Source organism: Chlamydotis macqueenii, chromosome 4, assembly GCF_036417535.1.
Source record: "Chlamydotis macqueenii isolate bChlMac1 chromosome 4, bChlMac1.mat, whole genome shotgun sequence".
Taxonomy (NCBI): domain Eukaryota; kingdom Metazoa; phylum Chordata; class Aves; order Otidiformes; family Otididae; genus Chlamydotis; species Chlamydotis macqueenii.
In genome coordinates, this window is record NC_141559.1 from 56,839,968 (window position 1) to 56,863,161 (window position 23,194).

Genomic DNA, 23,194 nt, shown 5'->3' on the forward strand with positions numbered 1-23,194 from the left:
TCTAACCATTCTGTGATTCTATGATTCTATACTGAAAGGTGGAGCATTGTGTTTGGGACTTTATTTATAAAAGGCAACTGTAGAAACCCATGTATTCTTGAGTAATGTGCAGCTTTGTCACTAAAATTGTTTGTGGGACCAATTTTGACTACTTGAGTATCTCTTGTTCCAGGAAGGTAGTTGTAGCTTCAGAATTTAGAAAGTAACAGTTAATGGGGTTACTGACAACCTTGAAGCCGAACCTTTAATCCATATCAGTAGTCACTCCTGGGTTTTTAGTATATATGTATTTATTTATGTCTATTTTTTTTTTTGTTCTGAGTTTTCTTTTCTGGTTCTCTCTGTAGTTTAATGTTTTGGTTTTTTTTAATCAGTAACAGTGGCTGAAATGTTCAAGTTTCAATTGAAAAGCAAACCAAATCTTTTTGTATAATTTTCAGTGTGAGAATGTATCTAGATTTTATATAAATCATCTACTTCCTCTACTTATCCTCTCTCCAAATGGCCAAAATCTAAGCTAATCAAATAAAAGTAGGGATTTTGCTGAAGTGCTTTAGTTACTTTTCTAGCTAATCTTTTGACTATTGACATGATTTTAATTATAGTTGCTAATCCACAAAGCATTGACATAAATCTTGCCTTTTATTCATATTGTTGTTTGCATCTGTCACTTTGCATGTTCAAAATAAGTACAGATGCCAAATTATGGTGTGAAGAGTGGTAGATTTTTTTCTGTATTGTGAATATGTAGATCTCGCTGTACTCCCTCACCTTCTGTAGATATGATTTGCCATGTTTCCCCTTACCCTATGCATATGTTCTCATAGCATCCTCCAGTGTGATTATGTGTATGATTATAACAATCTGACTGGTTACAAGACTCTGGGAGCAGATGCTGTGCACTTCTGTTCAGTATATTTCTGCAGCCCCCACCACTTCCACAGCTGCAGTATCATTAATTGTAATATTACAGGTACGCATCAGAATCATTGTGATTTGTTGGGTTGTTTAGATGTCACCCTAAGGTCACTTGATTTAATTTGATCTAGTGAGAAAACTAAGATGGTTTACCAAAACAAGAAATTTTGCTTTTGCTTTGGTCCAAGCCATGGAGATAAAGCTCTGAAACCATTGTTGGGCCTAAAGCAGCTCAAAAATATTTCTCAAGGGCTTTTAATGTAACTCACCAGGGAGAACAACCACATTTTAAATATTTTCTTAAGAGCAGTTATACATCAAAGATAGGTTAAGTATGTTAATAAATTACTTACTAGCCCCTTATTGATGTCCAGAGATATTTAGGTGAGGGAACAGGCAAAGGTAACAAGTATTTATTGGCAGCACACTGGCAAGATGAAGATAAATTGGCTAATGCTCGATGCTTTCTTTGGTGCTTACCTCTTAGGAAAGCACGTAGTTTCCTCTTCTTACTTTTTTTTTTTTCTGAAAAATTCCCTGCCTCCCTCACATTGAATTACATTTTAAGGAATTAGAAAGCTGGATAGAATGAAGAAGCATGAGTAAAATATCTTGAAGCTCAGATAACTGAGTAGGATGAAGTCATGTCACACTTGGTAATTGAACTGAGTTCAGAGGCTCCCTATGAAACAGGTTTCTGAATTAGCTTGTTGCATTCCAGAAAACTCCAGGTGCACTTCAGGTGAAATTTTGAATCTGGGAGAAAAGCTGAGGTGGGTTTCTGACCAAAGATGAAACTAGAGGAGTATGTTTTAATTCATTTTCCTGTGAAATTCATGGGTAATGAACTGTATTGCAGGCCTGTAGTTCACTAACACAATTTTTCAGCTCTGAATTTGGTTTTGGAACCTTTCATTGCTTTTGTGTTTAGCCCCAGAAAACTAGGCCACCTTTTTTTCCTGTTGTCAAACAAAATGTGTTACAGTTAACATGATCCAGCCAACAATTGCTTAACTTCTCCACACTTTTCACTGTGAAATATCAAATCAGTTGTGAAATTACTAGACAAAATATCCAGAAAAATGTTTTTTTGTGCTTTGTGAGATTTTTTCCATCCTTATTGATATTATGTTGAAATTGGTGTGATGTGGTTTACGCTGAGAAACAATGGTGCAGGATGGTATCTGCCTCCCTTTCTTTCACAGCTTTCCAATAAAAAAGCCAATCCACTGACCCGTTTTCGTGTCTGACTGTAATTGAACTGTGCATGACAATGAAACTGATGTTGAGGATTCCATTTCTTCCCATACAGTAGCTGTTCCTACTTTATTTGATGTACTTGCTTTTATTTGTTAAATGATTTTCTCTGAGACTATACACCAACCTGTAAATACTCACAGCTGGTCCCCTCCTGGCCCTTTAATGGTAATCTCTGATTTGTCACTGTTTTCCCAGCCTTTGGAGTTTGTTACGATCTTTTAGAGGGGAAAGAGATGGAAGAGGGTTGCAGTTATCTGTAAATAATTAGGCAGGTGGGCTCTTTATGCCAGCTGTGCAAAAAAGAGTTCAGTTATCTAATCAAATGCCAAATATGAGCTAACGTGTGCTGTGGTTACTGAACTCTGTGAGGCTAAATAGGAATAAGTACGCTTTTTTTTTTTTATGACTGTGACTAACACAGCCACAGATTGATTCCATTTGATTCTGCATGGCTATTTTATCATTAGTTTCATTTGAAAGAGAGAGTAATAAACCAATTTTTATGGTTGCACAGTGGCATTGAGTAGTGAGTTTTACGAAAGACTAGTAGAAGTAGTGATAAGAGTGTTGAATTTAACTTCTTGTAAGAAAACAAGGAAAACAAAAATAGTTGCTCAGAAAAATTTGTTGTACTAAGAGAATATTGTATAAATCTGGCTACTGTTGTACTTGCTCATATGGTGTCTAAACAAAGACAGCTTTTATTAATCTAGTTTTGGGAACACTACTTGCAGAAAAGATAGTATAGTGATTTTTCTACCTCCTCTTCGACAAATTTTTGGGATGATGATTTTCCCATTCTTAAAAGGAAATATGAAATATTTTTCAGGAGATGCAAGTTTAAGGGAATTCAGTGTATGAATCCATAAAATCTGAAAAATTCAGGCCCATTTCAAACCTAGATTTTCAGAAAGAATCCAACTTTCTTGATAAGCCCGCTAGCATATTTTCCCTTTCAAGTTATTGCTCCCAAGCATCTGTGCTGTCACAGCTGCTTGCCGCCAGACTCTTAGTTGTCTGATCATCCTCTGTGTTTGCCTCTGCTTGGTCACTGAGGTCTGTTTGGACCTATGCCACCCGGCCTCTTCTGTGGGGAAAACTGTGTTCAGAAAGGAAGGTAATGTACATTTGAGTCCCATTTTCACATGCCTTGCACCTCTGCAATGTGAGTACGTGTATGTCCTTGGACATTATACTAAAGTTCACTTGAGTGAAAGATAGTATAGATATAATGGGTTGAAAATGTGATCCCATGTGAGATGCATTGTATTGAAGAATATATGCAGCCTCAGTATGTATTATGGACCTTCAAAGACAGAGAGGTCTCAGGGAGGCATGGGACAAGTAGATGTGCTGAAGAAGTCAGTAGTAATGTCCACCAAGGCAGATGTTAGAAGTAGAATAGATGCTCTAGGGAGCACTCAGACAGCACTGACTCTGGGTCCCTGCTGAAGAGGGAGTTGAACTGCTGCTTCCACCCACCTTGAGACTGCAAGTCCACACCTTTCAGGTGGGATGATTAGTAGGATTGTGCTTTTGGTTGGCTGACTCCTGAGGGAGATGTCTGGGTGCTGAAGTGTCAACTTACAAATGGACCACCCATTGTACATGACAAGAGGCTAGCAATCATATCTCGTTATACATTCAGCAAGATACTTGGAAACAAGTAGTTACTAATTTTATGATTGAACTATTATGCATTATATTCTTTTTGAACAGTGATAAATGTATCATGAACGATTTTAACAAAGTTTTTTTTTCTTTTTTTTTTTCAAATAAGTTCTTTAAACAACTCCTGTAATACATGGGTATGATAAAAACTTACACTTTAAATACTGAAAGGTAAGAGAATAAAAGCGTCTGAGTCTACTGAGGCTGTTCCTTTGCTTTGTGTGTTCAAAATAATCTGTGAGCTCCTATTCTTTTTTTTATCTTAATTTGTTAGGGTGGTTGATATTCTATGGCAAATTGAGTTTTCTTGCTCTGGGTGGATTTGACTGTAATGACACTGATAAATTTCTTTTTCACTAAAAATGCAGTGTTACTGTGAAGTGGCTGCTTAGAGTAGCACCTTCAAACTCAGACAGTCTGCTCTTTTCAAGTATTTGGTCATGTCTGTTGATTTCACTCACTGACTTCTTTTTTTTTTCTCCTATTTGTACTGTAAAGGCGACACATAAATCTTTGTTCATTCTGTTCCATTTAAGCCCATTAAAACACTTCTCCAGTGCACTGCCTCAGGCTCTTATTTGCACTACAGCAAGGCAAGTTTCATTTCCAGTTGTAACCACTATAGATGAGCACAGAAAGTTGAATTTTAAGGTTAAACAGGACCTGGGTTTTCACAGGTGTCTTAAACATTGTTTACAGACATAAAATAATCAAGGACTTGTTTTGATCTGCAGAATCTTCCCCTGACAGCAACACAATAATTGCTTTCCATTTTTTGCAGTACAAGGAATAAGCAGTTTTAAGCAAAGTCAACTCTAAAATGCATTTTTGATTAGTTATTTTGTTCCCTCTCTCCCTCCACTATTTGCCTCATAAACTAGTTATTAATAATCTTTGAGAATCACTGAATTACCACAGTCCAGGTGGTAATTCAGCTGCCATATGTCACAAAGCCAGGGCAAATCTCCCTCTTGCATATCTGTATCCCACCTGGAGGGATGGGAACATTGAGAGAGATTTAAGTAGTCCTGGAATATCTGCCTTGGCACTTCTCAAGGATCAAGTGCCAAATTTCACAAACATTCCTGGGAGATGGGTGTTATCATTTGCAGAAATAAGTGAGGAGTCTGTTACTCATATAGTTGGCTGCTGTGATTATTTAAAAGTAAAATAAAAAAAAAAAACCAAAACCAAAACCAAAACCCCACTCCAACCAGCAAAGCCTTCCACTTTTATTTTATTTTAAACCAGAATTGACTTTTTGCACTGTATATTTTCATTGACCAAATAAACTAGTAGTGGCCTCTTTGGCTTAAGCAAGAGTTTGAACCACCGTCTCCTCCTCTCTTCCCCCTGCCCACCCATCCTGTAATTGAGAGGTGAACAACCAACACCAAGTGTCCAAGTCTGGTCGTCAGCTCTTTCGTCAGAGGAGATGCTGAGTTGCTCATTGGAGCCCTCATGGGGCAGCCATGCAGGAAAGATCACATCTGCCATCAAGTAGAGAGACTGTGGCCCTTAAGGTCGGAGTCGTGGTCTGGAGCTGTGACAAAAAAAAAACCAAAACCACCTGCTGCTTTGCTCCTTTGGCTGGAGTGCAGGAACAATTGGCTGGATTCTTTGAAAAAACAATATTTCATTTCATCTGTAATGTTTATCTCCCTCACATTTTACTGTATCAAGAATTGTCTCATTAAAAGGCTATGGAGTTTTTGTTGTTGTTGCTGGGGTTTTGTTTTGTTTTGTTTCGTTTTGTTTTTTAATTTGTCATCTTTCCTTTCTGTCCATACATCTACTGAAGAATTTGACTTTATCAGAAAAGTAGCTTTCTTGAGGCTTTACTAAGTAAAGTGGAATTGTTCAAGGGAAATTTCCTTCTTGATTATGATCATGTATACTTTTGTATGTATGTACGTAGATATATGAGGCAGATGGTGGCGTATAGTTCTGCAAACTGTGATGTTTACTTCCTGCATATTCATGAATTTTTCAAAATCTGAAATTTCTTGCATGTTTTTAAGTTTGGGAGAAAATATAGAACTTCTATTAGGTTTGTTTCTTAAGAGATGTAGAATCTCTGTCTTAATAAACATAGTCTAGCCTTGAAGTATTAAGGTTTCCCTTACATTTCTGACTGTTTTCCCCAGAGGTGGTTACACTCCAAGTTAAAGCAAGCTTCTATCACGTTTCCTCTTCCTTAGCTAATCAGTGTGTGTCAGGAGAGAGGAGGTAAGGGCAGAAGGCTGTGTGTGTCTCTTGTCAGTCTGTATTTTCTTAGTTTGGGGTTACAGGCAGCTGTGTGCTGTGTAAATGGTAATACAAAAGAGAATAGAATAAGTGACCTCAGATTTATATGTGAATTAAAAATTGTTGGCTTGCAGACTTTGGTAAACATATACATAGATATGGTTTTTCTCTGTTTTTAGGAATACACTATAGATATAATTTTTGCCCAGACTTGGTATGACAGTCGTCTAAAATTTAATAGCTCAATGAAGGTGCTTATGCTTAATAGCAATATGGTTGGAAAAATTTGGATTCCAGACACTTTCTTCCGGAACTCAAGGAAATCTGATGCTCACTGGATTACAACTCCAAATCGTTTGCTTCGAATCTGGAGTGATGGAAGAGTATTATACACTCTAAGGTGGGTTTTTATTAACTGGGTAGAAAAAAACCAATCTGTTATGACCAGGAATATGAAAATAATTAATATGAATCAAATCCTTGGCATCTCTTTTATTGTGGATCACAGGAATTTACTAAAGGAGAAAAAAAAAAGATTATTTGATCAAGAAAAATGTGAAATTAATAGTATGGAAATATATTGCCTGGATATTTGAGTAAAGACAACTGAAGGACATAACAAATTTTAATCTCATTTAGGTACAGGAATGATTAAAAAAAGATGTAGCACGATGGTGATCTGTCTCATATTGCAAGTCTAGTCATAAATTGTTTTGCAGACTATCTGTTCTAAATAGTTCAGTATCTAATTTCCACCAAATTATATTCTGTAAGGAAAAGATTGAATGCTTCAGATAATTAAAAATGTAAGAAATTTGATTAAAGCTAAGGCCCCAGTCCTGCATATACTTCTTCACGTTTATCTTTGTAATCTGTTCATCCAAATTAGGCATAAGCAAACATGTTGGTAACAATTCGTCTTGGCAAATGGGGGATACTTGGGCTTGTTTTAAGTTGCCATCTAGGCTGTCTGTACTGATCGTTAAGTCACTTATCAAACAGATCTTGAAAGACTGTAGTCTACAGAAAGCATTTTAGGATCATCTCTCAGTTTTGTTCTTCAAGCGTGCCCAAAAAATCTTGCAAAAAATTAGGAGCTAATTGAAAAGCAGTCCATGCAAAGGATGCCATAAATCTGATTCTGCTCTTAAGATTTTTGCAACAAGTAGCACCTTTTAATCCCTGTCTTTTCAGTCATTTACACTGTTTTCATATGCAGGCTAGTTGTATTGTATGAACAATTTATAAAAGTCTTCTGTGTCAGAAGGAAGAAGAATTAAAATGTTTTAAAAGGATTAGCGTCACTGAATTTTTTCTTACTGTGCTTCATTTGAGAGCATGCAAATACCTCTGGAGAGCACTTTTTAAACAATATTGTGCTGGTGTTTATAAAAAACTCTAGAGATGCTCTTCTGTTAACATATTTCCTTTAAACCGAGTCTAAGTAAAACAAAGAAACAAATGCAACCAAAAAAACCATGTGAGCTCTCCCAGCAATGGGTTAGAATTATTGTGCTAGAGAATGAGCTCTGAAATGTAATGAGGTAGCAATAAAACAGCAGGACAGGTATTCACCCAGCATGCCAACCTCTGTATAGGTGAGAATATGGCCTAAATTTGGCCTAAGGTGGAGTAACACTGAGATGTTCATATGTTAATATTGAAGCAACAATAACAGGATCTGACAGTGCTCCAGGTTTGCTGGCTCCCCTGTACCACCACTCTTTCTCCATTGGTACTTGAGGGAGGAGATGTGGTGATTCTGTTATAGTCAGGCTTACTGAGTCTCCTCTGAGGGTAGTCCCTGGTCTGTCCATTGCACCTATCAGTGATTCCAGATCTAGTTGTGTAGCTTTAATAAAAGTATGGTTTTGTTTTCTTTTTATTTGAGTGTTTGACTATCCAAAAGTTGAAAACGGAAAACAAAAGCAATAAATGCATATACCATAATTGGCAAATTTGAAAAGCATCTTCAGGGGGATGCAAGTGTTTTATTTGGAAATAAAACACTTTGGAGAGGGAGGTTTATCTTCCCCTCACCTCTTCCCCAAGTATATGGCAAGAAATACACTTTCCCTTATAAACCTCTCTCTTGGTCAGGACAGATTTCTAGAAAGGTCCTAGTGACACTGTGTAGAAGAACTACTTTGTTCACAGACTTACAGAGCTTTCTGGCAGCATGTGGCAGAATCTTTATTTCCCCATCCCTTTTTGTCTTGTATGTAAGTATTGCATACAGTCAAGTGTGTAAACATTATGTTAATTTTCAAAGTTGATTTTAGAAGACATTCTAGCTTTCTTCGCAGTTGTTCTGGTTTTGTTAGTGAGGGGGGGCCTAAGGTGGTAGCTTCTGTAGGAAACTGCTAGAAGTCGCTCCCCTTTGTTCAGTGGACTCGGCCGGGCCTAGGGCGGACTCGCTGCTGGCCAAGGCCGAGCCAATTGGTAGCAGAATGTCCCGTGATAACGCCTCTGCGATAACGTATTTAAGTAGGGGAAAACAGGAAAAAGAGGAGGAGAAGATGTGAAGCAGCTGAGCGGGGGGCAGAGAGGGGGAAGCGTGAGCCTCATGGGCCTTGCAGGCCTCACCCTCTGGCCTCCCGCCGGGCAGCCGACTGGGCCCAACTCGGCCCGGCCCGGCTGCAAGAAGTGGAGAGGAGATGAGAAGTGAATAAGATGTAAAAAGGATCCTGAGAGGCGTCTGCCAGCCTGTTGTGAGGAACGGCTGCAGACGCCAAGGTCAGTTCAGAAGGAGGGGGAGGAGTAATATGGCTCCTGGCCAAGATTCCTCTGCAACTCGTGGTGAAGACCATGGTGGAGCGGGTTGTCCCCCTGCAGCCCATGGAGGTCCACGGAGGGGCAGAGATCCACCTGCAGCTCGTGGAGGACCCCAGGCCGGGGCAGGTGGAGGCCTGAAGGAGGCTGTGGCCCGTTACCAACAAAGGAGGAGCTATTTTAAATGCAAAGAAAGCAATTTGGACTCTAGCCCCTTACTCTAGCTTCCTAGTGAAAGTCAGTGAGCTGGGTTTTGCATTGGTTGCTTGGAGGCTCTTTGGAAATCTGTGATAATATTTTCAAAACCAGCAAGTGGTTGATACCATTATGAGTCCTAAACTACTTCTGAAATGTTTATTAGTTGTGTGAATTACTTGAATGCCTTAGACATTAAATGAGTAGAAATATCAAGTCTCCTCCTTCCTATCCATACTGTCTTCATCAGAGCTGCTTCCATGAGTACAGAGCAAGCCCAAGTGTCCCCACTTCCTCTCACATGTATATTACCACCAGATACAATGATGCCAAATGCAATTTGGCTTGATAAAGGTGTTCTTCAGAAACTTCCTTTATTTGCTATCATAAACTCCCCTCCTTGCTCTGCCTTCTGTCCCTCCCTTTTATCCTCTATTTCTGGTAGAAAGCTGAGAGATCCCCCCAGATCCATTGAATTTTTTGAAATGGCTTGAAATGTAAATTAAAACAATGCAGATCCTCAGGTTGCATATGATAATAGTTTTTATTCTTTGGAGGTGATGTTGGCTGTTTTTTGCAGATACACAGTTGGCTACGCGTGACATCCATTAATTGGCAAAATTGATTTCTGTGCATGTTCTTCGCTATCTAGTCTGAAGTGTCTGGATGCTTAAATATAATATTTTCCCCCCCTTTCTTTCCTAATTAGGCTGACAATTAATGCTGAATGTTATCTTCAGCTTCATAACTTTCCTATGGATGAACACTCCTGTCCACTGGAGTTTTCAAGCTGTAGGTGGTAAAATATTTTTTTTTCTCTTTACATTCAGGCTTTAAATTTGGACAGGAAGAGAGAAAGTGTTTACTTTTTGAAGCCTTATAGTGAAGGAAATAACTGACCTATATATGTTTTTATTAGATTTATTGCACTATTTAATGTGTTATTAAATGCAGTAATGAATGAGTTGAATTACCTGCGTTTAATTTAGGTGCAACTTTAAAAATAATCATATTGCTTAGGAGTCTGATATAATGCCCATTTCAGTTAATGCATACTGCCCTGGAAGAACTTTACTTTTTATACCTGCCAGACTTACCAGCTTTGAATTAGTTTCATGTGGTATACTTAAAAGGAAAAATAAGATCTATCTTTTCAACCTGTTTCTGTAAACACTTTATAAGTATAAGAAGTTCTTCTGCGTTCAGTGGGACTTATTTATGTGAGCAAGAAACACAACTTTCAGGCTTAGTTTCTTTAATATAAACTATAATATAAACTATAATATATTCTTTAATATAAACTATATTTAAAACAAATAAACAACCCAATAAACTGTTCCTAAGGGAATTCTGCTGTTACTGGCAAAAGAAACCCAAACCACCTGAACACATCTAAAGGACTTATTCCTAAATATGAAACCTAATAGGCAATGAAATCTAACTTCAATGATTCTTTTTAAATGAATGTTTTCGTTTAGTACTTCCTTCTTGATTGCTTCCAGCTAAATGAACTTTGGTAGCTCCATTGATTAAATAGTTGTGCCACACAAGCGAATCTTGCTTAATTTAATTTCTGCCTTTCTGCAAGATCATGTGGGGCAACATGTGAGGCACATGAAAATTGAGACGGTTGCACTTCCTTAAAGCTGAAGTACTGGACAGTGAATCAGGCCACAAAAATTCATTCTGGGAATAATAGACAAAGACATTTTCAATAAACATCAATAGGAGTTTTATCAAATCGTGTACTAGTATCTGTCCTTTTAAGCTCATTGTGGTCTTTTAATAGTAATGTATATTACATTTGTCTATTAATTCATAGTGATGATTCTGAGCCAGCTTTTCATATCTGAGTTGTGTAGATATTTCCTAAACATTTGTATTTACATCATTTTTGATGAAACATACATTTAGGTAGGCTTAAAACTGAGGCTAGATATTTTGTGGTTAAATTTTAAATGTATCAGGTGGACTATAGATTGGCTTTCTCTCTTATCCACTTTATGTATATCCTGGTTTAGTTTACAAAAAACTCCAGATATCATAACATGCTTCGCTATATACTGTGGCTGAATGCTTGATTTGCTCTGTTTTATTCTAGACGGATATCCCAGAAATGAAATTGAATACAAATGGAAGAAAACCTCTGTGGAAGTGGCAGATCCAAAATACTGGAGATTGTATCAGTTTGCATTTGTAGGGCTACGAAATACAACTGAAATTTCTCATACCTTGTCTGGTAAGGCAAAGTGTTAAGTTGTATTTCATGTAATATCTATGTAGAACAAGACTAACAGATGAAGATACAACTGAAAACCGTTTTCAATGTCATGGAAGTATGTTTTTCTTTTTTTTTAATTTATAGGTGATTATATTATTATGACAATCTTCTTTGATCTCAGCAGACGTATGGGATATTTTACTATTCAGACATACATTCCTTGTATACTCACAGTTGTTCTTTCATGGGTGTCATTTTGGATCAATAAGGATGCAGTTCCTGCAAGGACTTCTCTAGGTAAGAATGTCTTTTTTCAACCTTGAAGGGTCTGGTACTTCCCAGAAACACAAATCTGCAGCAGGGAGTAAATTAACCATAGTTTATTCCCCTTCAGATCGTGACCATTGGTCACCCTTTCTCTTGAACTGCAAGATTAAGAGTAGGAAGATCCTGCTGTGCTTGCATAACAGGGTTTAAGGAGGGAGCATTGAGAATGGAAATCTGGAAATCCTGATCCAAGCCTTGTCGATCTGCTGTTGTTCACATAAATATATTGTTCCTCCTTCATGTTCTTTTTGTCATCTTCAGGGATAGCAATATGGCAATCATTAGTCTGACAACTTCCTTAACATCATGGAACAAAGGATGTCATTACTACAGAGGCGAAAACCATGAAGATCTGGGGTTTTTTTTTGTTTTTTGTTTTTTTTTGATTTCTTGGGTTTTTTTTAATAATATAGTTGATTCATTTGTTCTTTTAAGCCCAGGACAGGACAGAAAAGTTGCAACCAAAGTTGAACCCCAAGCAGTTAAGCATATAACGCACCAAAACTGACTCACTCTTTCGCTTTACTACAGGCAATTCTGAAGTGTGTTGCAAGTTCTGCTAAAGAGCTAATTCTCTGTTAGTGTCATCCTGGCTGACCTGTTTAGCGTGGTGTCAGTCTCTTGCGTGTAACTGTTTAGGATGCATGTGCTGACCTGGGGAAGCGTCGTAGTCCCCACATAAAGCAGGACAGACAGAGGTGCATGGAGTGCACAGGGTGCACACTAGCAACTTTGAGCTTAGCAGTGACAGATCCTTTTAGTAAAACTGGTGATGGCAGTATGACCTATTTTGGGGGAAAGATCAAAAGCTAAGAGTGTATCTTAGGAAGTGAGAGATGTGAGTTAATTTTCCCTATCAGCTTACAGAATTGTGAACACACCATTCCCACGTTATACCAGAAGGGTGAGACTAGGCTTTAATTCCCTGCCTTTCACACTTTACAGTGATCCAGTTTCAATCAAGCCTGCAAGAGTAATGAGTCAAAAAAAAAAGTAAGCAAAAATGAGCATGGCTCTGTAGCCTAATGAAAAGAGATAAGGGAAGAAAACCCTTGGATTTGGATCTTAAATTTGTGCTATTTAAAAATACTGCAAAGTTCAGTGAATAGAGCCTATCATCTTGAATAAATGACATTATCTCTTAATAGTTAGAAATTTATTATAAAATGTATTTGAGTGGCTAATCATTGGACATTACTGTGGATACAGTCTAGAAAGACACTAGACAGGAAAAGCAGTGATATCTTTCTAGCTCTGTATCCAGTTTATTCTTTTTACAGAGTACGTTTTCTGTGCCACGAACCTAGCAAATTTGCCTTTGATCTCATGATTACGCTAGAGTTTTCATGCTCCCACCTCATCAGTACTAACCTTCATCTACTTGAGATGTATTACACATGTTTGCAATATCAGATTTACAGCTCCCTGCAGTTAACGCTGAGCTCCTTTTGTGTGAACAAGCAGAAGCCATTGTTTGACATATTATAGGATGACTTTTCTCACATGCAGATATTCTGTCGAAGAAGAAAGCGAATAACAGTCAATACACACAATTTATAGAAAAAGACTGAGAAATTAAACAATAAAGCCAAAACTAAGCAAGACCTGTCTTGGCAAGCAGTTGTGATGCTGTGGAAAGGTTCCTCCCTGTGTCAGCTCCCTGTATGCCTTTTGCATAGTGGAGAGGACTGGAAAAGTCCATGTCTCCCTCTGTTCTCTGTGAAGAGAAGTCAGTAAAGGGAATGATGGGCATCACTTCCCATCCAGAGGCTGTACTGGGGTCTGGTACACTGAATCATAGAATCATAGAATCATAGAATGGTTAGGGTTGGAAGGGACCTTCAAAGGCCTTGAACGTTTTCAGAGATGGGGCCTCCACCACCTTTCCGGGCAACCTGTTCCAGTGTTGTATAACTCGCATCATAAAAAAATTTTTCCTAATATCTAATCTAAATCTACCCCCCTCTATTTTAAAACCATTACCTCTTGTCCTATCGCAACAGGCCCTACTAAACAGCCTTTCCCCATCTTTCTTGTAGGCCCCCTTGAGGTACTGGAAGACCGCTATCAGGTCTCCCCGGAGCCTCCTCTTCTCCAGGCTGAACAGCCCCAACTCTCTCAGCCTGACCTCATAAGAGAGGTGGTCCAGCCCTTTTATCATCTTCGTGGCCCTCCTCTGGACCTTCTCCAACTGGTCCATGTCCTTCTTGTGCTGGGGGCTGCAGAACTGGACACAGTACTGCAGGTGGGGTCTCACCAGGGCAGAGTAGAGGGGGAGAATCACCTCCCTCGACCTGCTGGCCATGCTTCTCTTGATGCAGCCCAGGATGCGGTTGGCCTTCTGGGCTGCAAGGGCGCATTGCCTGCTCATGTTAAGCTTGACAAGGCTTGGACTTTTTTCTTGCATATGTGTTGAAAGATCCTGGGAAATTGTGATTTCCCAAAGCAAAAATATTTGAGATGATTAAAGGTATTTAGATATTTAATTATGCAGAGAAATGCCTAATTGATTTCCAAAAGCATCTAGTGGGAGTGAAGCACTTTTGAAAAACTCTGTGGTTATCAGTTTGCCCTTTTAGGCATGTAATTTCACTGGGAAATCTGTTGCAAAATCACCACTGGTTTCCTGCTGCAGAATCAGTCCATAGCAACCCCTGATTCCGTGCTTTAATTTAAAAGCCATAGAAAGCCTTAGACTGCTGCAACACATCTTTTGCAATAAGCCTGTGCGTGTAAATAACAAATTATTTGTGTGTTCAAGTATTGCTCTCCGAAGGAAAGGTCACTTCTTAATTTTAGACTGCTATGAAAAAGGCTTTGCATCTCCCTGAAGCATCAAATATAAGAAGAACTTGTTAACACCTTCTAAATGTTAAACCAATGAAGAGTGGTATAGTTGAGATTCTGAACATATCACTATTAAGGCTATCTTGTTCTTTTAATTAACTTGTGTGTAAGTGGATCAAGGGACACATATTCTATTACTTAAGACACAGTATTGAAAAAATACCTAGGAACTTAGAATGAGACTAGAAAGGCTGTGAAAGTAACCTAGTTTGACCTGCTACTGTCAGAAGCAAACAATTGAAAATGTTATTCATTTTTATTTTGTTTTCTGAAATTTTGAAATCATTAATGAATAATACTTTTTTTTTTTTCTGAATGTGTCCTTTTGTACCTATTAATCTTTCAAGAGCCAAAGGACTTTTTCTGTGTTTATAAAAGTGTGCGTATTTGAACCTGTTTGGCTATTGTATTTGTTTTATGTGTGCATTCTATAACAGATGTATAAAATTACACAAACTTTCTCGGTGTCATTTTTTACTCGGTGTGTGTTGAAAAGGGAGGGATTTAAACTGAAGTTGAAATGTCCTCCCTTCTGTATGATCCCATGGTGGCCACTGGATCCACAGGGATGGCTTCTTGCAATAGCACCAATGTGTGCAGGTGTGATCAGTGATGAACCCTGCTGTGGTTCATGCTCATCAGTGAATCAATGGCTAATTAGAGGATTTTTTTGGTGACAATATGATTGGATTACTTGTACTCTTCCCTCTTCCTGTCTTTTTTTCTTTCTTTCTCAAACAGGCATTACAACAGTGCTGACCATGACAACGTTGAGTACAATTGCTAGGAAGTCACTCCCAAAGGTTTCCTACGTGACAGCAATGGACCTTTTTGTTTCAGTTTGCTTCATTTTTGTGTTTGCTGCCTTGATGGAATATGGTACCTTGCATTACTTTACCAGCAACAGAAAAGGGGACAAAGGAAAAGAAAAGAAGGCAAAATCTAAGCCATCAGTAAGTTTAGCCAAGCAAGAAGAAAAAAAAATACAGAATGCTCTTTATTGTGGTATTAATTTTGAGAGACTGATTCTTAAGTAGAAGATCTGATGTTCAAAGATAATTAATATTTATTTTATCATTTTTTTACAGTTGGAGCTTGTACTCATTTTCTGTAAATACTACAAATGAACAAAGGTTTTAGATAATTTCACTCATATGTGAATGAGAACACATAAGTCTAAGCTAGAGAGTTGTTCAATATAATATTCCTTGTTTCTATGTCATGCCTAAGCCCTTGGTGCTTCTAGAGCTGCCTGTGCAGTGTCTGCCCATGGAGACACTTCTGCCTGGGCACAGTGTGTCTGAAAACGGCACCTGGCAAAGAACCGTAGATAACACTGTTGCAGTAGAGATAATGTAAATGGACTGAAAGTATGAGGGTTTCTTTGGATCTACATCAGCTAAACTGGGTCCTAGCCTGCTAGCTTTGCAAAGGAAAAAGTGATTATTATTGTTTGGTATTCTGACTCCCTTTCACTTCAGAAATTCTACTTTAACTCTTTTTTTTTTTTTTTCCATTTACTTCCATGTTTCTCTCTGCTAAAATGAACCTTCTGCTTTTACAGAGGCCCAGATATGGAAATGGAGAAATTCTGTTAAGAACCATGTATATTCTGTGACTAATGTCAGAAAGCGCTGGCGCACCCATTTTGAGCAGTGCTGCTATGGGAGAATGTCTTATGCGGGCACTGTGGAGCTGTTATGGCTTAATATCAGGGCAATGAGAGCCCTTACATTTCATATGGTGAGGGCGTCCAAGTGGATCAGTTGTGTATTTAGAACAAGGCTAGTAGTGAAGGATTAATACTGTGATCCTCAGGGAATCCAGCACAGCTCAGAGAACTGGAAAATGCAAACCTCAAACCTCTTTCCTGTTAGTGGTAGGAGCAAAGATGGGCACAGTGGAAAGGATGGAAAGCAGGCTTTGGCAAGGGCCACAGCTGAGCAATGAGTGTAAAAGACAACAGACGCTGCAGAATCTGGGGGACTTCCCAGTGTTAGCACAGCAGATTCAATTTTTTGTTGTTGTTGCAATGAGGTCTCAACAACACTTAGGGAACAGGTTGCTGAAAAAGGTCTACCCTCAGAACACACATGAGAAAAAGGAAGCGGAGAGGGAATACTGCTTATCCAAACCAGGGAGATATTAAAGATCAGCTGCTCGCAGATCAAAAGCCGTTGAAGTGGTTTGTAAGTATACTCTATTGAACGGAGTAACGAGACTTTCCAGCATCTGTTCACACATCAGCCATTTGTGCAATAATCTGCCAAATGCTTTGAAATTTTCAGTGCATATGACAATTTAAAATGTAGAATAATGGTGAGATAGAAACTATGACACTTACTGAATAAATAGCTGGAGTTTGGGCTAAGATTAAAATTAGCAATATAATACTCAAAACAGTGTTCAGTTGTGTTTTACTGTCTTCTTAAAAAATGCTTTTTGTTTCTAAGTAGTTGCAAAACAGCCATCTTTTCACACAGAATTCTTTAAACATGTTTCAGCACGGTATCGTTCTAAGACCGTATTAGAGAAGAGATTACTTTTAAAAAGGAGGGAGATTAAATTTAATATACTTAGATGCAAGATTCTAAATAGGGTTTTTTTTTGGTGACATTTTATAAAAAGCTATAATATTTCTTGTTCCAAATAGAATAATTAAAAAAGACATCTGATTAATTAATAAGAAGTCATATAATTACAAATACACTTTTTTCCTTGGGTTTTTTTTTTCTTTATTTTTGTCAAAGACTTCTATTCATTCGTTTCTGTTGTAGTTATGGATATGTAACTCAAAAAGCCAATTTAATTAAAATATTCAGTTTAATTCCTCAGAAAAATTCTCATTTATGGATGTTTTTTTCCCTGGAAAACTTGCCTGACATAGCTCTTCTACTTCTGTTGCAAAATGCAATAAAAACTTATTATTCCAGGAACTGATGCCAAGAAGGTGCAATAAATGATCTTGTGAGAAAATGGGGAGATTTTACAAATGATTAAAGCAGTTTTGTCTTACAAAATATGTGCTGGCATCATTTAAGAAAGGTAGTATGAATGGGCTTATGTAAATCCACATTAGTAAGGATAATGAGTTTGGGCAGGAAAGATTAAACTTAATTAGTTGTGGATCTTGTTCTGATCATCATTTCACCTGAAGTGAATGCATCACCTGTGCTATGATTTCCACAGATGATGGCTTTCTTTTGTACATGTATTAGTGTTAATGCAGAATAATTTGGTTTTGGTCTTATCAGAGTGTATTACAAATGCTTCTCACTATATGTGGCATGTACATGAACAACCAGCATGTATCTATGTTTTTTGTCAGGTTTTTTTTTAAGTCTCTACCAATTGATATGAGGTCATTTTCTTGCTAGGTGTTGGTCTTTTTTTCCCTCTTTTCCCTCACATTGTCTCTTTCTTACACACATTTTATGTATTCCCTGTAGGTAGTTAGGCCTATAAGATGGCACTCTCTGCTTCTCTTAGGCAGTCTCTTCAAATCTGTAATTCAGTAGCCACTTTCAGACAGTGCTGGTGACATGAACAGTGAAAAGAAGTACTGTTATTTTTTCCTTCACCCATGGTGTTTCTGAGTTAGGGATTCCTGTTTTACCCCACAAGTAGAAACGAGTCATGCCATGAATTTTACATTGGCAGAACCAACGGTCAGAAAAGTCTTGTAGAGCCAGAGTAGGCATGAATCAGAAATATGCATCTTTCTGTATATATTTTCAACAAAATAATGATTTTGGAAGTTAAAAAAAAAATTGAACTTACTTTCTATGCTTGATAAAAATAAGCCCTGTTTGTAAAGCCTCAAATTAGGGTAGAAGCATGTAACTGCTGTTTGTTAGCGTTGTCAGTATTTTATCATAACTGAAAAGAATAATGAGGTCCTTTAGGATGATAATTACCTCCCTAGGTCATTGTGTCTAAAAAGTGTTGAAAAAGCAGTCTCTGTGAAACTTCTTCTGGTAAAGACGCTTATGAAATAGAGGTATTTGAAAACGCGGTGGATACAGCACTGCTTTAACATAACCTCTTGGGACATTGGATGAAATGTCCCTGCAGCAGTAGAGTGCTTCCTTAACAATGTATAGAGTTTTGTGTACTGGTCAAAGTAATTCCCTGGAAGTAGGACAACAGAACTCTAAAACATAACAAGTGCCTAAATGATGTGGCTTCCTGCTTTTCGTATTTTTTCACTGCCTATCATTTATAATTTTTTAAGAGAGATTCTCCTCTACATTTCAATACCTAGTTAGTTCTTCTGAATGCATCATTTCCCGCTGTGTTTATTCCTTATATGACAAAATATGAAGATGGTAGAAAAGAGAGAAGACAATGTAAGAGTAATGTTGATGTAACCCCTATCTTCAGTCTGAAGATTTTAGAAGAGATACCAAAGGTGGGGGAGGTTGAAAGAAAGAGGGTTATGAAGTAGCTTCAAAAGGCTATGAGATTTAGAAAGAGACAAAAAGGATAGATAGAGAAAGAGAATGTCTTTTGATATATTCAGAAAAACAAGGATGAAGAGTGAAGAACTACGTGGAATCAAAATGATAAAAGGAGGAAAGATGGGCTGTGGTAGTGCAACTAAAAGGAAGGTGGAAAGGTAAAAGTTACAAGAAAGCGAACAGCAGACAGTATGTGTACTAGGCAATAAGACATCCAGATTTTTATACAAAAATTATTTATGAACCTTACTATCTATTACACTGAGTTTTTACCGGATGGTGAGAGGGTAAAATGGAAAATAAAAGTAAGAATTAAGAGCCAAATTAATCAGTTTCACTGACTTGAATGGCATTCTTCTAAGGAGTCTTATGTCTTGGTTTCTAAAGGTGGGGCATCTTATTTAGTGATTTAACATCAGAGGGTTAGATGATGTAGCCTGGTCTTACATGTCTTACTCTCTTGAACTTCACCAGTGATGCTGTATTAATCTCATTAGCTTTATTTTTGGGTGAAAATGTAGCTTCCAGAAACACATCCAGTCTCATTCTAAAGACTCCAAATGATGGAAGAACTGTCTTTTCCTTGGTAGCAATGCTTATAGCCTGCTTGTGGACTTGTTTGTGACCCAGTTGTCAAGCTGTGACTGACTTCAAAATGTTCTTTTGTGTTGCGTAGATGGGATCAGCTAACCCTGTCTGTGTAACTAATTATCCACTATTCCCAAATCCCAGCACAACCTAGTTTTCATTGTGGCAGGTGAAAAGTATTCATGATCTTTTGCCTGCATGAGGTAATTATATTCAGCAGTTCATAATTCGCAAAGCTCCCCAAACTGTTTTGTTTAATATTATAATATCTGTATATTGTACTGAATGTACTTATGTTGGCCTTTGCTGTGGAGAGCCTATGGAATTATTTAATGTGAGGATAAAAAAAACCCACAAAAATATATTTTTCTCTTTTGTTTCTCTTAAGAAACTGCCTGCAATTGCTGTTCGACCTGGATCAACACTAATTCCAATTAATAACGTTAATCATCTCCCTGAACGTGATGATGATTATGGATATGAGTGCCTAGAAGGGAAAGACTGTGCTAGCTTCTTTTGTTGTTTTGAAGACTGCCGCACAGGATCTTGGAGAGAAGGAAGGATACACATCCGTATTGCAAAAATTGACTCCTACTCTCGAATCTTCTTTCCGACTGCCTTTGCATTGTTCAATCTTGTTTACTGGATTGGCTATCTTTATCTATGAGTTTCAGAGGTTTGACAAACTCAGAAAAAAAAAATGCTAGTTGAACAGTCATTAACACTTTTCAGTGAGTAGTCAAAGATTACAGCTGGTCCAAAATAACTCAAATTGTTTGGATGCTTTAAAAATTTGAAACAATGAGAGGAAATATGGTGGTGTAGTCTCCCTCTTGTGATCAACTATAGAACTGATACTGGTATTTTGAAGACAGAATTTTAAAATAGATACCCTTAAGATTTAACTTGCCTGAAGACACACCTGTTTTTGTCCAGCTCTCATAAAATGCAGAGTCAAGAGGCTATGTTATTTAACTGAGCAGTTCTACATAAGCTTTCCGTTTTAATCCTAAATGGTAATGCAGATGAATTTTGTAGCATCTCTTACACCTTTACAAAGAAAGCCTTAATAAAATGAGATTAGTTATTCTCATCCATTTCATCTATAAGGTGATGATTTTATTAATCCTTGATTAAAAAAAAAATGGAAATGGAACATTTGTATTCAACCAGTCATTTGTTCTCTGCAGTATGTTAAAAAGAGTGATTAAGTCATAATTAATCACATTCAGATTTATACAGAATGCAGAGATTAGAGCAGCAAGAAATGGATATATCACAAAAAACCCAAGGGTAATTCTGAGCTTGTCTTATCCTGACCATTGATATAGGCTTTTGGCTTTCAACCTTAGGTTATATTTATGTCTGTGCTCCATCTGCCGTTTACTTCACTGTTGTGTGTTCCCTGGAGTTCTCCAAGAGGGCTACAACTTTCAAAAATTCCTACCCAGCTGCCATTGCTTGCTCATTTCATGGAAACCAGACTGATGTTGGCTAACTGAGATTCTGGCCATTAAACATAATACTGTTCACATCTTCCCCATTCCCGTCTCTTTTGTCTGATTCATACTGAGGGCCAGAGAAAAAGTCATAACTCTACATTTGGTAGAATTGTATCATCAGAGTTTGGAAAACCTGTAATAGTGCTATAATCATTGTGTTCAAAGCCACTGTTAAGTCTGAAGCCTAAGAGTGTAGTCTGTGACCTGCTCCACTTTGCATACAGTATGATTTTGTAGATTCTGTTTGTTACTGCATATGCTACTCTCTAAGCTAAAGCCAAATGGTATGAATTTACTGAACATGTGTTATGGATTGCTGTGTAATTACCTCCTTGATATTTGCTTGTTTCTAATGGAAAAGCCCTGACACTGGGGGAGGAGGGATGGGAAGTAAAAATAATCCTTATGCATTGTAGATCCTTCTCCAAGATGGGATGTATCCCCCTAAATCATAGGACCTGTTCTCTAGCCTTTCTGTGGTCAGAGCTTCTGTTCAGTTTGGTAGCAATTATTCAGTAGTAGCCTTTCTGGAGTATTTTCTCTGTGTTGACTGTTGCTAGCTAGCAGCATTTAGTATCTATTTTCTATTTTTAAACCCATTGTCTTCATTATGGAAAAGTGCAGTCTTTCCTCCTTTATCAAAAAGAAACTGGTCTCAAGTGAGCTTGCAAAAATCACTGTAAAATTAAGATATGCATTAAGTAAAAGTCAGAATTACACAGAAGACCTTACAGATCTTTAAAGAAGATTAATGGGATTATCATTTGGCTGTAGGTAAGGTTGTTCAGTACTGGAGATAAAGACATGATGAATGGCTAATAATAGAAAATGATACATGAAGGACCCCCCCCCCCCCCAATATTTCTGTAGAATGTGCTCCCTCCTCTGAATTTATCAGAAAAGATTAATGTATTTTTATATTCTACTTGGTACCAGACATAATAAGATACAATATGCAATACACATTTCAGACGAAAAGTTACTGCAGTGTTCAGCCCCAAAGTTTAATAGAGAATGCAAGACTGTGTGCCGTGATTCTGGAAGAAAGTGTGACAGAGAAGATCCCATTTTAATGTAAACTTTATTTTGGTATTTAGCTGATGAAATATTAAAGTGGTTGAGAGAATCCGAAAGCCTGCTGTTGAGGCTGGCTGACATTATTTGTTGCATGACCTTTCTGAGCACCAACTTCTGGCTGTTAGACTGAGCATAGAAGTGCAGCATCATTAACAACAGTTATCTACTATAATTTATTGTTTCTTTAGAGTCTCATTTTCAGAAAATGTTCGGTATAATGGAAATGCGTCAGTTTTAATTTCATAGTGCAGTTTGATGCTTTTTGACAGCACACTAAACAGATTCCTCTGTAGGAGGGATGAAGATGGCTTCAGCAGCAGTATGTTGGGTGTGTACTTGAAAAGCAGTCTACTCGCTGTACAATATGAGGCCCAGATTTTGTGAGCTCCTGAGACTCATTAATTCACCTTTAAACAAAAGGAACTTGAAAGAACTTGGCACTTCACAAGGGGAAATACAAATTTCACAGCCTGCTCTCCTCTGGCACATCTAGTTAGCTTTTTCTGTTCATCTGGTTGTCAGTTGCCAGTCAGCCTCCAGTAATTGAACTGGAGAACAGAAAACATCCTGAATTGGCAAGGGATGGATAAGAAGTCTTTCATCTCTAATTTCTATGAAACTATGTAATGGAGTATTAAAGCTATTGAATGTTATGGCTGTTTGGCTTATGGATACACTTGCTTCTGTCTGTTGACAAACTTTTCTGTGAACTTCATTTGTTTCTGATGAAATAATTTTAGTTTCCCATAGCACTGTGAGTGCAAATAGAAATGGGAATGCAGTGAATTGTAACACGGCATGTAATAAATGTGCTATTTTAGTCCTATGTGTTTTCTTTCTAATCTGCATGTAAACACTTGATTCCAGGAAATCTAAGTGATAATCAAAAAAATGACAAGAAATACAGACTATAATTACTCGGACTTAGATGCTGCAATCATTTTTCAAACCTACCTGGATAAAAGTCAATTTACTGATAGCTAGGATCACAGTATTTGGAGTCATATTATTCTGACCATTACTGCTTAGGCATATGCTTAAACCTGTCCCTAATCAGTACTGTAATTAAACCAGAATTCCGAAAAGCATCTGCTTATGTACTGTCATAA

At 37.7% G+C, this 23,194-nt stretch overlaps 1 protein-coding gene across 1 annotated transcript in view; it reads left to right on the top strand.

Moving 5' to 3' along the window:
* The window catches only part of GABRG1 (gamma-aminobutyric acid type A receptor subunit gamma1), a 58,712-nt gene extending 35,807 nt beyond the window's left edge, over nucleotides 1–22,905 (top strand). The window contains exons 4-9 of the mRNA XM_086746742.1: nucleotides 6,276–6,496; nucleotides 9,773–9,855; nucleotides 11,165–11,302; nucleotides 11,429–11,581; nucleotides 15,200–15,411; nucleotides 19,895–22,905. Coding sequence (XP_086602868.1) covers nucleotides 6,276–6,496; nucleotides 9,773–9,855; nucleotides 11,165–11,302; nucleotides 11,429–11,581; nucleotides 15,200–15,411; nucleotides 19,895–20,173 — 1,086 coding nt within the window. The 3' untranslated portion in view covers nucleotides 20,174–22,905. The remainder of the gene's footprint in view (nucleotides 1–6,275; nucleotides 6,497–9,772; nucleotides 9,856–11,164; nucleotides 11,303–11,428; nucleotides 11,582–15,199; nucleotides 15,412–19,894) is intronic.
* Nucleotides 22,906–23,194: the final 289 nt, after the last annotated feature.